The sequence below is a fragment of the Zalophus californianus genome, chromosome 2 (assembly GCF_009762305.2).
Source record: "Zalophus californianus isolate mZalCal1 chromosome 2, mZalCal1.pri.v2, whole genome shotgun sequence".
Lineage (NCBI taxonomy): Eukaryota > Metazoa > Chordata > Mammalia > Carnivora > Otariidae > Zalophus > Zalophus californianus.
The window spans coordinates 5,685,553-5,702,293 of record NC_045596.1 but is presented as its reverse complement, the minus strand read 5'-3'; the positions used below and the strand labels follow the sequence as shown (position 1 = coordinate 5,702,293).

At 46.7% G+C, this 16,741-nt stretch overlaps 1 protein-coding gene across 4 annotated transcripts in view; it reads left to right on the top strand.

Annotated features, from left to right (window-relative positions):
* STK32B (serine/threonine kinase 32B) overlaps positions 1 to 16,741 on the top strand; it is a 409,845-nt gene that overhangs the window by 130,887 nt on the left and 262,217 nt on the right. For all 4 annotated transcript variants that reach the window (XM_027597377.2, XM_027597375.2, XM_027597376.2 and 1 more), the window contains exon 3: positions 597 to 748. In XM_027597377.2, coding sequence (XP_027453178.1) covers positions 597 to 748 — 152 coding nt within the window. The remainder of the gene's footprint in view (positions 1 to 596; positions 749 to 16,741) is intronic.

The window sequence follows — 16,741 nt, the reverse complement described above, 5'->3', positions numbered from 1 at the left end:
TGCCAGTAAAGGGTGTGCCGTCAAGCCAGGTGCCCCGTGGGCCACTTCTCCGACTTACCCCGCGGAACAGGCGAGGGGCCTGGGGTAGAGACGCTGCTCCTGCCGGCCTTGATTCTCTGGCATCGCCGTCCTGTTGCCTGGGCAGCAAAGTGGACACTGATGGCAGAGAGAGTCCTTGAGCAGAGAAAAGCCAGGCTAGCAGGCAGGTATGCGCTCAGGTGGGGCAGGCCAGGGGCTACAGTGGGCACCAATGCCACGTGCCTCCGCGCTGCGGACATTGGTGCATTTGTCTGTTTTCCTCCTGGTCTGTGCGCCCCTTGAGTGCAGGGTTGCCCCTTCCATCTCCTGTACCTGCAGCTCCTTTTCCAGCACTTAGCACACAGCTAATGCTTCGAGTAGGTATCTGATGAACAGGTGGGTCTGGTCCAACTCCTCCGTTTTATAGATGCGGAGAGGTTGTGGCATGGCCAGAGCCACTCTGCTAGCAACTTCTCAAAACAGAGGTTTAAACCCAGAGGTAGAAGTGCAGGGAGGGGCCGCCTTTTTTTTTTTGGTAAATGTTGGCCTGAATGTTCTCTCCTTTGGCTGTTACTCAGGTATGCATCGTGCAGAAGCGAGACACTAAGAAAATGTATGCAATGAAGTACATGAACAAGCAGAAATGCATCGAGAGGGACGAGGTTCGGAACGTGTTCCGGGAACTCCAGATCATGCAGGGGCTGGAGCACCCTTTCTTGGTCAACCTGTGGTGAGTGATTGCATGCCGGGCTCTGGGGGCATCCTCACCTTGGAGCCACGTGCAAAGCCCGCTCTGCTGAAAGGAAGCTTCTGCCTGGTAGAGAGGTAGAAGTGAAACTTTCTGGATGCAGACACTCTTTTGACTATTTTGTAGAGTTACGTTCTCTGGTGGATATTTTGTGGAGTACATTCCCTCATGAAATCTGGACGTATCTGCTCACTTTTAATTTTAATTCTGTTCTCTTACCTGATGAATCAGAGTTGAAAATAGATTTTGAAGAGAAGGCTTTTGTATTTCTGAGGAAATGTGCGGGATCCTGTAAGAGAAAGCCAAGTAGAGGGGACTTTAGCTTTTTAAAACATGTCACGCATAGTGTTGATGGCAAGAAGGCCTCAGGATGGCTGGCCAGTATGGATATGCTAAATTCCAAGTTCTGAATCTGGCCCATAAGGCAGGCCATGATCCATGTTCTAGAACTTTCTCTGCATCCCATCTGGGCTATTTTCTCTGATTTCAGTTGGCATCCTTGAAATGCTACCTGCTGGTGTTTCCCTGCCGCCGTGCCTTTGCAATGACATTAACTCTCCATGAAATTTCCACCTTCATCTTCCCTCCACTCCGCGCTGCCCCGCACCACACTGTGCTCACTTCCTCTAACTGAATCCCGCACATTCCTTTCATCCAGCTTAGGAGGCACTTGGGGCAGGAGCCTTCCCTAACCCACAGGCCAGCTGAGTGCGCCTCACCGTCTCCATCTGCTGTGTCCCTGACCCGCCCAGCACAGCCTTTCCCGCAGTAAGCTCGAACCCAAATCTCTGGGCTTACCGAGGAATCGCTTGCTTCTTGAAGGCAGGGGCTCTCTTGGTTCTTTGTTTCTGGGAGTCTGACACAGTCGCAGACATATTAGAGGAGGTACTTTCTCAGTGTTCCTGGAGCTTGGTTTTGTTGGACAGAACAGGCTGTTCTAGGAAACACATTCTGGCCGGTTCATTCTGCACCTCAGTTGAGCATCATTAGTGACTCCCCAATGGGAAAGTCTAGTCTAGTGCATATTCCTAATAGGCTACCACCCATTGTTTCCATTGCTCTCCACACTCAGAGGCACCCCGAATAAGGGTGATGGACCAAGGCGACATGAGTTGTCCTGCTTGGGAAAACCACAGTACGCCTGACAGATGCCTCACACCTGGGCATCTCCATGGGGACAAGCCTAACTCTGTGTTACAAGCTAGAGCCTGAGAAACAAGTGCAAGTTCTCCGTGTCTCCAGGCAGCGATCCAAACACTTCATTGGTTTGTGGGAAATAACCCCTTCCAGGGGACTCCTTAGAGTGGAGCGAGGGTGTCTGGATGCATGCCCGGACGTGTGATGCGTGTTGAAGGAGGGGGTGATGATCCAAGTTGTTGTCAAGAGCAGTATTTTCACCTGTTCTAAAGTGCCGCTGTTTTGCTCTCTAGGGCTTCGGACTCGGGGGCAAAGGGAAAAGGAATGAGAAATCACACCCACAGGAGGGTCAAGGTGGTGCATTAGCAGGAGCCCTGGAGAGGTGGGGGGGCGGTGAGGAGGGCAGGAGAGAGGTGGGGGAAGAGGCGGGCAGGAGGGAGATGGGGGGGTGTTTCAGCACTCGGGCTCTGAGTCTGACCCCCCGGGTTCCCATGGCAGACCTGCCTCTTAACACTCTGCGAGGCTGCAATGGATTGAACTGTGTACCCCCCGCCCCCCGATTCATATATTGATGCCCTAGTCCCCAGTGTGACCGTATCTGGGGACAGCCTTCAGGTGGCTATTAAGGTGATATGAGGTCATTAGGGTGGGGCCCCGAACAGAACAGATGGTGGCCTGTGAAGATGAAGAGTGTCTCTCCACCCCCTTGTGCGGACGCAACAAGAAGGCTGCTGTCTACAAGGCAGAAGGAGGCTTCTCATCAGAACCCGGCCATGTGGGCACCCTGAGCTCGGGCTTCCGGTCTGCAGAGCTGTGAGGAAATGAGCTCCTGGGGCTGAAGCCTGCCAGGTCATGGAATATAGAGGCCTCGAGAGCAAGTTGATTCTCTTCTTTGTGTCTCAGTTCCCTTCCTTGTAAAATGGGAAAAGAAGGCCACTACGCCATACAGTGGCTGGAAGGACCAGACGGGGTGCTAGGGAGCAGGTGCCCGCACGGTCTTGGGCAAGAGGCGGTCACTGGATGGAGGACTGGAGGTGGTTGGTGTTGACCATCTTAGCACTGCTCACTCAGGCGGGCCTCCGCTGCTTGCACAGCTCACGTAGTCCCCCATTCTCATTTTCAAAACCCGTTTCCACTTACCGGATGGCCTACATTTACTAGACTAGCTGTTAAAATGTTTCATTTAAAATTGCTCAGGTGCCTCCCCTGCCCCTTTAACCACTGAAGTCACTGTGGAAATGAATACCTGGCAGGAGAGGTTGAGGACAGCCAACCTGCAATCATTTCAGACAGGCCTCATAGCCAGTGTGTGTTTCTGGAAGCTTCCCTGAGTAGCGATGGACCGAGTCAAGACAGATCTCGGTGCACCACTCTGAGCCAAGAAAGAACCACTTAAATTAGAGGCTGACACTGTTGTAAGTGCAGAGACTTTGACCAAAGTTAACTGTGTAAGGTGTTTAAATGTGGGGCTGCTCTGACTGAAGGAGGGGGGCAGGAAGGAGTTTGGGGGGAGGGCAGAGAGACTGGCACCGCTGCCTCCACCCCCAGGAACCTTTGATGAAGGATAAAAGCCCTGTACAATCCTTAGTTGCTGAGCAGCCTCATTTCCATAAAAATAATCATCACTGGCCTTGACTATCGCTACAGCCTCCCACCTGGCATTTTGACATTCAGCCTCCCCTGTCCGTCACCACCCTGCCCTACCAGGGCCTCCCCTGTCCGTCACCACCCTGCCCTACCAGGGCCTCCCCTGTCCGTCACCACCCTGCCCTACCAGGGCCTCCCCTGTCCGTCACCACCCTGCCCTACCAGGGCCTCCCCTGTCCGTCACCACCCTGCCCTACCAGGGCCTCCCCTGTCCGTCACCACCCTGCCCTACCAGGGCCTCCCCTGTCCGTCACCACCCTGCCCTACCAGGGCCTTCCCTGTCCGTCACCACCCTGCCCTACCAGGGCCTCCCCTGTCCGTCACCACCCTGCCCTACCAGGGCCTCCCCTGTCCGTCACCACCCTGCCCTACCAGGGCCTCCCCTGTCCGTCACCACTCTGCCCTACCAGGGCCTCCCCTGTCCGTCACCACTCTGCCCTACCAGGGTGTCCTAGTCATTTCGGGCTGCCATCCTGGATTCTGATAGACAAGGCGGTGTACACACTACACAATGAAGTGTATTTCTCACTGTTCTGGAGGCTGGAAGTGGCGGTCAGGATGCCGGCATGGTAGGGTCTGGTGACAGCCTTCTTCCTGGTGGGCAGGTGGCAGTGTTCCTGCTGGGTCCTCATATGGGGTGAGGGGGAGAAAAAGCTCCTTCTCTCTCTCTCTCTCTCTCTCATTCCTTCCTTTTTTTTTTTTTTAGATTTTATTTATTTATTTGACAGAGAGAGAGAGACAGCGAGAGGGAAGCAGCGGGGGGTGAGAGAGGGAGAAGCAGGCTTCCCGCCGAGCAGGGAGCCCGATGTGGGGCTCGATCCCAGGACCCTGGGATCATGGCCTGAGCCGAAGGCAGACGCTCAACCACTGAGCCACCCAGGCGCCCTTCTCTTGTTCCTTCTTAAAGGGGCACTAATGCCATCATGAGGGCTCCACCTGATAACCTACTTTTCACCCAGAGGCCCCATCACCAAGTACCGTCACACTGGGCACTAGGGTTTCAGCATATGACTTTTGGTGGGGGGGGGACACAAACATTGAGTCCATGGCACCGGGCGACTCTTACCTCAGTGCAAACCTGAGGTTGCCATCTCTCTGTGGAATCCAGCAATGGCGTCCCCACCCCCGCAGACTTCGTGTCTCTCCATGACCCCGCGTCTGACACTATGCTAGTCTCTCCTGCTGACACCAACCTCTGATACCATCTTGCTCCATTTTTTTTGTTCCAACCCAACCAGCTGACAAGTGGCACCTGTCATTCATCTTGCTGTCTTCATCCCTCGGGCTTTTGCATAAGCCATTTCTCCCACCTAGAACAGTGTCTCCCTTTGTTCACTGTGAGAACTTCTGCTTCTCCTCCCCCAAGTATCCATTCATTAAATAGGCATGTATTGGACCCTTATTGTGTACCAGGTACTATCTTACTTTCTCGGGGTACGGGGATGAAGAGAACCTTGCCCTCTTGCAGTTTATAGGCCAGGTTCACGTCCGCTATCGAGCTTCTGCAGCACTGCCACATGTGCCCCCAACTGGGGGTGCATTCTCCTGGACTCTCTTATCGAACAAGACAGCTCAGTCACATTTATCTGCTTGCGGGTCTGTTGCCACCATCAGGAGGGAGCTGCTTGGGGGATGGGCCACATCTTATTCATCTCTGTATTCCCAGCGTCTGACGGCCAGGAAGTTCATGCATGCCGTGCTAAGGGCCGGCATGCAATATGGCAAACACCGTGCCAGCAGCGGAAACAGAACACTGAGCCAGAGTCACTCCCCTGTTTTCACAGAGTTTGCAGATGCGAGAGGACAGACGTTAAGCCAATAGTTGACGTGCTCCCCTGCTCTCTTTCTGACATCTTGAGTAGCCACTGTCCTTTGGGGTCCTGGGATAATTTAAAAAATGTATAGATTACTCATGTCCCCCATGTCCTGAGGGTCGGGTGATCTCCTGGTCCATCCCAGACACACAGATGGAAAATGCTCTTGGGGTTCCAGTAAGTAACCTCTTCAAGCTCCATCGCCATGGAAACTGCCTTAATAAAGGGGGCAGGAGGTGATGCTGTCTTGTCCAGGATCCTTTTCACAAACTTTACTATTCTAGGATTTGTTAACATCACTCATGGCTTCCAGCTTGTGCTTTCAAGATGACAGATTTCCAACATTTTGGACTGCCTGGTCAGGAGACAGAGGTCGTGCCATGCAAACACAGGGAGCACAGAAGGTGGGGCTGGGCCTGGGGCATGGGCCCTGGTGTATCAGACAATCCCTGTGGGTGAATGGGGGATCCTGCAATCAATCAGGAAGGGCATGGGATTTGCCCAAGGTCATTTGGAAGAGCAAAGACTTACCTTGGACCTGCCATTGGTCTTTGGGGTACTCTGCTCTCCTCATCTCCTGACCCACCACGACACCTTCTTATGCCCATTTCTGACTGCTCTGATGTTTCCCATGTATTTTTCTGTAATTAGGAGTCTCCTTGGCCCATGGGGATTTACGAAATTCATCCCACACTTCTTCAATGCTTCTGCGTTTATAAGCCCCCCCATCTATGGTATGCTATTATAGCAGCCAAAACAGACTAAGACATGGTTGAATTCAAACCGACAACATGATGTCAACCAGCTTGCAAAATTTCTGAAAATCTACTCTTCTGAAAAACTACTCTTGGGAGCCAGTGTAAGCCAGCTCCAGCACAACCCTGACAGTCCCAGATCTAGCAGCAAAGCTGTCTCTAAACCCAACGTCTGTGAGCTGGGCCTGGGGGTGAGCCTCCCACACGTGAAGATGAGCCAGGGATGAGCTCCGCCCTCAAGGAGAGGGATACTTCAAGAGGAATGCAAGGGTGAACGTGGTGCCTGTACACTGGACAGGAAGTGGGAAGAGGGAAAAGGTCCTTCCCTTCCTAGGATGGTGTTGTTGGAAAGCCTCAGTTTCTTCATCTGCAAAATGGGGACAGTAGCTCCCTCCCTTGTTTTTTTTTTTAATTTTATATTGTATTTTATTTATTTGAGAGAGAGAGTGAGTGAGAGAGCAGGAGCGGGGGTGGGGAGCTGAGGCAGAAGCAGACTCCCCACTGAGCAGGGAGCCCGACATGGGGCTTGATCCAGGGACCCCAGGATCATGACCTGAACCAAAGGCAGACATTTAACCGACTGAGCCACCCAGGCGCCCCACTTCCATGCTTTGTGAAGGCCAAAGCAAATGAGATCCAGTGGACGAAAGCCCTGTGGAAATGATCATTTATTGGGCAGATGTACCTTATTATACTTCCTTCTAATAAAAACTGAAATATGGCTAATGACCTGTAAATCCTTTGAACAGTTTATATACATGAAACTCTGGTGGGAGGCAGGGAGCCTGGTTATACCCATGAGGACCGCAGACAAAGCTGGTGGATGCTTAACCACCCGGCAATTTTGTGTTAAGCTCACATCCAAAGAGACAAACATTGCATTGGAATTGTAATACATTTTAATGGGGAGTGCTTACCTGCTGTATCGAGCTTAATTAAATTGGAGGCTGCAGCGCCCTTGTTTCTCCAAGTTTTTGGAAGTCATGAGGCAGCCTCCCCGATGTTTTTCCCCCAGCCAGGCACCTGCCCTCCCCCACCCTACTCAGGTCTCTGCTCTCAGCCTCCCTCAGCCTGGGATAATCTCCTCTGGCCACATGCAAGCACAGCCCTTCACATGCCTCAGATCTTTATCAAATGTGACCTTTTATTTGAGGCTTTCTCTGACCACCAAATTTAAAACTCCGCCCTGGCTGTCCCTAGTCCACTAACTCTCCTTTGCTTTATCTGCTATGGCACATTTCACCTTACAACACACCATGCCTATTATATACTTATCTTCTTTTCTTTTTTAATTAACTTATTTAAATTCAATTAGTTAACATATAGTGTATCGTTAGTTTCAGAGGTAGAGTTCAGTAATTCATCAGTCGCATATAACACCAGTGCTCATCACATCACGTGCCCTCCTTAATGCCTGTCACCCGGTTACCCCATCCCCCACCCACCTCCCCTCCAGCGACCCTCAGTCTGGTTCCTAGAGCTAAGAGTCTCTTATGGTTTGTCTCCCTTTTTGATTTCCTATTTTATTTTCCCTCCCTTTCTTTATCCTCCTCTGTTTTTTTTCTTAAATTCCACCTGTGAGTGAAACCATATGATAATTGTCTTTCTCTGATTGATTTATTTCGCTCAGCCTAATACCCTCCAGTTTCATCCACATTGATGTAAATGATAAGATTTCACCCTTTTCACATGGCTGAGTAGTATTCCATTGTATATATATATATCACATCTTTGTTCATTCATCTTTTGATGGACATCTGGGCTCTTTCCATAGTTTGGCTATTGTGGACATTGCTGCTATAAACATTGGGGTGCAGGTGCCCCTTCGGATCACAATGTTTGTATCCTTTCGGTAAATACCTAGTAGTGCAATTGCTGGGTCAGAGGGCAACTCTATTTTTGACTTTTTGAGGAACCTACATACTGTTTTCCGGAGTGGCTTTCCCAGCTTGCATTCCCACCAAGAGGGAAGAGGGTTCCCCTTTCTCCACATCCTCAGTGACATCTGTCATTTGCTGACTTGTTAATTTTAGCCATTCTGACTGGTGTGAGGTGGAATCTCATTGTGGTTTTCATTTGTATTTTCCTTTATGCCCAGTGATGTGGAGCATTTTTTCATGTGTCTGTTGGCCATTTGTATGTTGTCTGTGGAGAAATGTCTGTTCATGTCTTCTTCCCATTTCTTTTTTTTTTAAATTTTTTATTGTTATGTTAATCACCATACATTACATCCTTAATTTTTGATGTAGTGTTCCATGATTCATTGTTTGTGCATAACACCTAGTGCTCCACGCAGAACGTGCCCTCTTTAATACCCATCACCAGGCTAACCCATCCCCCCACCCCCCTCCCCTCTAGAACCTTCCATTTGTTTTCCAGAGTCCATCCTCTCTCATGGTTCGTCTCCCCCTCCGACTTACTCCCCTTCATTCTTCCCCTCCTGCTATCTTCTTCTTTTTCTTTTTTCTTAACATATATCGCATTATTTGTTTCAGAAGTACAGATCTGTGATTCAACAGTCTTGCACAATTCACAGCGCTCACCATAGCACATACCCTCCCCAATGTCTATTACCCAGCCACCCCCTCCCTGCCACCCCCCACCACTCCAGCAACCCTCAGTTTGTTTCCTGAGATTAAGAATTCCTCATATCAATGTGGTCATATGATACATGTCTTTCTCTGATTGGCTTATTTCACTCAGCATAACACCCTCCAGTTCCATCCACGTCCTTGCAAATGGCAAGATCTCATTCCTTTTGATGGCTGCATAATATTCCATTGTGTATATATACCACTTCTTCTTTATCCATTCATCTGTCGATGCACATCTTGGCTCTTTCCACAGTTTGGCTATTGTGGACATTGCTGCTATAAACATCGGGGTGCACGTACCCCTTCGGATCCCTACATTTGTATATTTGGGGTAAATACCCAGTAGTGCAATTGCTGGATCATATGGTAGCTCTATTTTCAACTGTTTGAAGAACCTCCATACTGTTTTCCAGAGTGGTTGCACCAGCTTGCATTCCCACCAACAGTGTAGGAGGGTTCCCCTTTCTCCGCATCCCCGCCAACATCTGTCATCTCCTGACTTGTTAATTTTAGCCATTCTGACCGGTGTGAGGTGGTATCTCACTGAGGTTTTGATTTGGATTTCCCTGATGCCGAGCGATGTTGAGCACTTTTTCATGTGTCTGTTGGCCATCTGGATGTCTTCTTTGGAAAAATGTCTGTTCATGTCTTCTGCCCATTTCTTGATTGGATTATTTGTTCTTTGGGTGTTGAGTTTGATAAGTTCTTTAGAGATTTTGGATACTAGCCCTTTATCTGATAGGTCATTTGCAAATATTTTCTCCCATTCTGTCGGTTGTCTTTTGGTTTTGTGGACTGTTTCTTTTGCTGTGCAAAAGCTTTTTATCTTGATGAAATCCCAATAGTTCATTTTTGCCCTTGCTTCCCTTGCCTTTGGCGATGTTTCTAGGAAGAAGTTGCTGTGGCCGAGGTCGAAGAGGATGCTACCTGTGTTCTCCTTTAGGATTTTGATGGAATCCTGTCTCACATTTAGGTCTTAGACTCACATCTTGAGTCTATTTTTGGGTGTGGTGTAAGGAAATGGTCCAGTTTCATTCTTCTGCATGTGGCTGTGCAATTTTCCCAACACCATTTGTTCAGAGACTGTCTTTTTTCCATTGGACATTCTTTCCTGCTTTGTCAAAGATTAGTTGACCATAGAGTTGAGGGTCCATTTCTGGGCTCTCTATTCTGTTCAATTGATCTATGTGTCTGTTTTTGTGCCAGTACCATACTGTCTTGATGATGACAGCTTTGTAATAGAGCTGGAAGTCTGAAATTGTGATGCCGCCGGCTTTGCTTTTCTTTTTCAACATTCCTCTGGCTATTCGGGGTCTCTTCTGGTTCCATTCCAATTTTCGGATTATTTGTTCCATTTCTTTGAAAAAAGTGGATGGTATTTTGATGGGGATTGCCTTGAATGTGTAGATTGCTCTAGGTAGCATTGACATCTTCACAATGTTTGTTCTTCCAATCCATGAGCATGGAACATTTTTCCATTTCTTTGTGTCTTCTTCAATTTCTTTCATGAGTATTTTATAGTTTTCTGAGTACAGATCCTTTTCCTCTTTGGTTAAATTTATTCCTACGTATCTTATGGTTTTGGGTGCAATTGTAAATGGGATCGACTCCTTGATTTGTCTCTCTTCTGTCTTGTTGGTGTATAGGAATGCCACTGATTTCTGTGCATTGATTTTATATCCTGCCACTTGACTGAATTCCTGTATGAGTTCTAGCAGTTTTGGGGTGGAGTCTTTTGGGTTTTCCACATAAAGTATCATATCATCTGCAAAGAGTGAGAGTTTGACTTCCTCTTTGCCGATTTGGATGCCTTTGATTTCTTTTTGTTGTCTGATTGCTGTGGCTAGGACTTCTAATACTATGTTGAATAGCAGTGGTGATAGTGGACATCCCTGCCGCGTTCCTGACCTTAGGGGGAAAGCTCTCAGCTTTTCCCCATTGAGAATGACATTCGCTGTAGGTTTTTCATAGATGGCTTTTAGGATATTGAGGTAGGTACCCTCTATCCCTATACTCTGAAGAGTTTTGATCAAGAAAGGATGCTGTGCTTTGTGAAATGCTTTTTCTGCATCTATTGAGAAGATCATATGATTCTTGTTCTTTCTTTTGTTAATATATTGTATCACGTTGATTGATTTGTGGATGTTGAACCAACCTTGCAGCCCAGGGATAAATCCCACGTGGTCATGGTGAATAATCCTTTTAATGTACTGTTGGATCCTATGGGCTAGTATTTTGGTGATAATTGTTGCATCCATGTTCATCAAGGATATTGGCCTGTAATTCTCCTTTTTGATGGGGTCTTTGTCTGGTCTGGGGATCAAGATAATGGTGGCCTCATAAAACGAGTTTGGAAGTTTTCCTTCCATTTCTATTTTTTGGAACAGTTTCAGGAGAATAGGTATTAATTCTTCTTGAAATGTTTGGTAGAATTCCCCTGGGAAGCCATCTGGCCCTGGGCTTTTGTTTGTTGGGAGATTTTTGATGACTGCTTCAATTTCCTTAGTGGTTATAGGTCTGTTCAGGTTTTCTATTTCTTCCTGGTTCAATTTTGGTAGTTGATACATCTCTAGGAATGCACCCATTTCTTCCAGGTTATCTAATTTGCTGGCATAGAGTTGCTCATAATATGTTCTTATAATTGCTTGTATTTCTTTGGTGTTGGTTGTGATCTCTCCTCTTTCATTCATGATTTTGTTGATTTGGGTCATTTCTCTTTTCTTTTTGATAAGTCTGGCCAGGGGTTTATCAATCTTGTTCCTTCTTTCAAAGAACCAGCTCCTAGTTTCGTTGATCTGTTCTACTGTTCTTTTGGTTTCTAGTTCATTGGTTTCTGCTCTGATCTTTCTTATCTCTCTTCTCCTGCTGGGTTTAGGCTTTATTTGCTGTTTTTTTCTCTAGCTCCTTTAGGTGTAGGGTTAGGTTGTGTATTTGAGACCTTTCTTGTTTCTTGAGAAAGGCTTGTATTCTATATACTTTCCTCTCAGGACTGCCTTTGCTGTATGCCAAAGATTTTGAACAGTTGTGTTTTCATTTTCCTTGGTTTCCATGAATTATCTTAGTTCTTCTTTAATTTCCTGGTTGACCCGTTCATTCTTTAGTAGGATGCTCTTTAGCCTCCATGTATTTGAGTTCTTTCTGACTTTCCTCTTGTGATCGAGTTCTAGTTTCAAAGCATTGTGGTGTGAAAATATGCAGGGAATGATCCCAATCTTTTGGTACCGGTTGAGACCTGATTTGTGACCTAAGATGTGATCAATTCTGGAGAATGTTCCATGGGCACTAGAGAAGAATGTGTATTCCATTGCTTTGGGATGGAATGTTCTGAATATGTCTGTGAAGTCCGTTTGGTCCAGTGTGTCATTTAAAGTCTTTATTTCCTTGTTGATCTTTTGCTTAGTTGATCTGTCCATTTCAGTCAGGGGGGTGTTAAAGTCCCCCACTATTATTGTATTGTGAATGTGTTTCTTTGCTTTTGTTATTAATTGCCTTATATAATTGGCTGCTCCCATGTTAGGAGCATAGAGATTTACAATTGTTAGATCTTCTTGTTGGATAGACCCTTTAAGTAGGATATAGTGTCCTTCCTCATCTCTTATTACAGTCTTTGTTTTAAAATCTGATTTGTCTGATATAAGGATTGCCACCCCAGCTTTCTTTTGGTGTCCATTAGCATGGTAAATGGTTTTCCACCCCCTCACTTTCAATCTGGGGGTATCTTTGGGTCTAAAATGAGTCTCTTCATACAGAATATTGATGGGTGTGGTTTTTTAATCCAATCTGATAGCCTGTGCCTTTTGATTGGGCCATTGAGCCCATTTACGTTCAGGGTAACTATTGAAAGGTACGAATTTAGTGCCATTTATTGCCTGTAAGGTGACTGTTACTATATATTGTCTCCGTTCGTTTCTGATTTATGCTGCTTTTAGGCTCTCTCTTTGCTTAGAGAACCCCTTTCAATATTTCTTGGAGGGCTGGTTTCGTGTTTGCCAATTCCTTTAGTTTTTGTTTGTCCTGGAAGCTCTTTATTTCTCCTTCTATTTTCAATGACAGCCTAGCTGGATATAGTATTGTTGGCTGCATATTTTTCTCGTTTAGTGCTCTGAAGATACCATGCCAGTCCTTTCTGGCCTGCCAGGTCTCTGTGGATAGGTCTGTTGCCAATCTAATGTTTCTACCATTGTAGGTTACATATCTCTTCTCCCGAGCTGCTTTCAGGATTTTCTCTTTGTCTCTGAGACTTGTAAGTTTTACTATTAGGTGTCGGGGTGTTGACCTATTTTTTATTGATTTTGAGAGGGGTTCTCTGTGCCTCCTGGATTTTGATGCCTGTTTCCTTCCCCACATTAGGGACGTTCTCTGCTATTATTTGCTCCAGTATACCTTCTGCCCCTCTCTTTCTTCTTCTTCTGGGATCCCAATTATTCTAATGTTGTTTCGTCTTATCGTATTGCTTATCTCTCGAATTCTGCCCTCGTGATCCTGTAGTTGTTTCTCTCTCTTTTCTCAGCCTCTTTATTTTCCATCATTTGGTCTTCTATATCGCTGATTTTCTCTTCTGCCCCATTTATCCTAGCAGTTAGTGCTCCCATTTTTGATTGCACCTCATCAATAGCCTTTTTGATTTTGACTTGGTTAGATTTTAGTTCTTTTATTTCTCCAGAAAGGGTGTCTCTAATAACTTCCACGCTTTTTTCAAGCCCAGCTAGTATCTTTAAAGTCATGATTCTGAACTCTAGGTCCGACATCATACTAATGCCCGTATTGAGTAGGTCCCTGGCAGACGGTACTACCTCTTGTTCTTTATGCTGAGGTGATTTTTTTCATCTTGTCATTTTGTCCAGAGGAGAATAGATGAATGAGAGAACAAAATGCTAACAGGTTAACAACGTCCCCAGCAAATATACTCTATACAAATCAGAAAAGATCTGAAAGCAGGGGAAAAGAAAGGGAAAGAAAGAAAAAAGAAAGAAAAAAAAGAAAAAGAAAAAGATAAAAACAAACAAAAACAGAACAAAACCAAAAAACCAGAATGTGATCAAATATGATCAGGCGGGTGCATAGATCAGTGCCACACACTATAGATTTTAGGTGTATTTTGGTCTGTTATAAGAAAGTGCCTCCTAAAATTTTAAAGGAAGAAAGACTTATATATGTACAAAATAAGGGTTGATACAATGAAGGGATGGAAGATGACTGTAAAAATGAAAAGTATAAAAGATTTTATAAAAGGAATTGATAAGATAAGAAGTTGTTTGAAAAAAGAAAGAAGAAGATAAAAAAAGAAGAAAAGGAAAAAAAAGGGAGAGAATGTGATCAGGCAGGAGACTAGAACAAAGCCATACACTAGTGATTTAGGGTATATTTTGATCTGTTAGAAGAAACTGTATCTCAAAATTTTAAAGAGAACAACTTATATATATATGCCAAAAATAAGGGTAACTACTATGAAGATAAAATATGACTCTAAAAATGAAAAATAAAAAAAAATTTTTTTAAAGGGATTGATAAGATGTTGGTTGAAAAAGGGAAAAAGTCAAAAAAAGAAAAAAACACTTAAAAAATTAACTTTGAAAAACTAATGAATCATGGTAAAAAAGCCATGAATTCTATGTGCAGTATTCCCCTAGCGCTGGAGTTCTCCCGTTCTCCTTGATCGGTAAACTTGGTCTTGGCTTGCTGGCTATTCGTGCTGATCTTCTGGGGGAGGGGCCTGTTGCCGTGGTTCCCAAATGTCTTTGCCGGAGGCGGAATTGCCCCGCCCTTGTGAGTCCGGGCTAAGCAATCTGCTTGGGTTTGCTCTCAGGAGCTTTTGTTCCCTGCAAGCTCTCGGCACAGCTTTGTAGGACCAGGGTGAAAATGGTGGCCTCCCAATCTCCGCCAGGTGGAGCTGAGAACTCGGGGTCCCGCTCCTCAGTGCGCCCCCAGAGAAAAGCAGTCACTCCCATCTCCCCGTCTCCGGCCGCACTCCGTGCTCACCCGGCCTGTGACCGAGCGTTTCTATCTCTGGCACCCGACCCCGTGTGGAGTCTCCAAACCCAGCAGATCCCTGCAGTGTGCTCCCGCGCCACTTGTCCCGGGGGAGGAAGGTGGTCTCCCCGAATCTGCCGCTTGTGGGGTCCCTGCTGGAGGAGCAGTGGCCCGACTGGGCCGCAGATCACAGTTTATGGCAACCCCGAGGTGAGAACCCGCGCCTTGGCTCCGTCTCTGCAGCCGGCTTCCCCGCTCTGACACCTGGGAGCTCGGCCGCACTCAGGAACCCCCGGTCTTTCTGTGACCCCAAGGGTCCTGAGACCACAGTGTCCTGCGAGGGTTCCACCCCCCGCTTAGCCACTGGAGCGACGTCCCTCAGCGGAGCCGGCTTCTAAAAGGTCCGATTTTGTGCTCCGCGGCTCTATCACTTGCCAGAAGCGGCCGACGGAGGCCCCCTCCCCCGCCGTCTATCCTCCTGAATATTGCCTTGGATTCACTTCTCCACACGTCCTACCTTCCAGTAAGTGGTCGCTTCTCTGTTCAGAGAGTTGTTGCTATTCTTCTCTTCTTGATCTCCTATTGAGTTCGTAGGTGTTCAGAATGGTTTGATCCCTCTTCAGCTGAATTCCTGAGACCAGACGAAACCCAGGTCTCCTACTCCTCTGCCATCTTGCTCCACCCCCTTCTTCCCATTTCTTGACTGGATTTTTTGTTTGTTGGGTGTTGAGTTTGATAAGTTCTTTATAGATTTTGGATACTAGCCCTTTATCTGATAAGACATTTGCAAATACCTTCTCCCATTCTGTCGGTTGTCTTTTGGTTTTGTTGACTGTTTCCTTTGCTGTGCAGACGCTTTTTATCTTGATGAAGTCCCAATAGTTCATTTTTGCTTTTGTTTCCCTTGCCTTTGGAGATGTGTCTAGGAAGAAATTGCTGCAGCTGAGGTCAAACAGGTTGCTGCTTGTTTTCTCCTCTAGGATTTGAATGGACTCCTGTCTCAGATTTAGGTCTTAGACTCACATCTTGAGTCTATTTTTGTGTGTGGTGTAAGGAAATGGTCCAGTTTCATTCTTCTGCATGTGGCTGTCCAATTTTCCCAACACCATTTGTTGAAGAGACTTTTTTCCATTGGACTTTCTTTCCTGCTTTGTCGAAGATTAGTTGACCATAGAGTTGAGGGTCCATTTCTGGGCTCTGTATTCTGTTCCATTGATCTATGTGTCCGTTTTTGTGCCAGTACCATACTGTCTGGATGATTACAGCTTATTTTCTGTGTCTGCTTCACACACACAAAGAAAGGCTGGCTCCCTCCACAGGGACCCCTGCCTGCATTTTCACTGCTCTGTTCCCAGGGCTCACAAACATGTCTTGGAATCCAGTAGATGCCCAGTTAGTGCTTGTTGAATGGATGAACTGAATGAGCAAATGTTCCCTTCTCCAGGGATATCACACAGGGAGCCATACGTGGCCAGTTCCCTTGGTTTTTCACTCACACTCACCCACCCTGACCTGGAAACTGAAAGCAAAGGTGAACCCTTTAGTCCTCTAAACTCAGTAGAAATTATTTTGCTAATCTGTGCATTGACTGAACAAGTGGTGTTTTCACATCCGTACTTCTGATCCAGAGTAAGTTTGTGAAGCTGGAGAAGGAAGGTGACCTTTTATATTCTGATGGCTAATTGTGGTGCCGATTCTGATAACTAACATTTATTAAGCACTTGCTGGGTCCCTGGCATTGTGCTAGGTGCTTTATGTGAATTATTCATTCTTCACCAGGGACTTGTCTGGTGGGCGCTTTGCTTCTCCATTTTGCACAGACTACTGGCAGAGGGAGGCTCAGTGGGTCACGCATTAGACTGCACCACAGTGCCACATGCCACGGTGCCTTTGGGTTCATGAGCTCATTTGCTCAGCACGTATTTATGACGCACCTGTTCCGTGCTGGCCACTGTCCTGGGTGCTGGTGATAACGTGCAGAGCAAAACAGACATGGCCTCACCCGCGTGGAACATCCTCTTTCCCGTTCTAGGTAGGGAGAGAGGCAAAAATAAAATA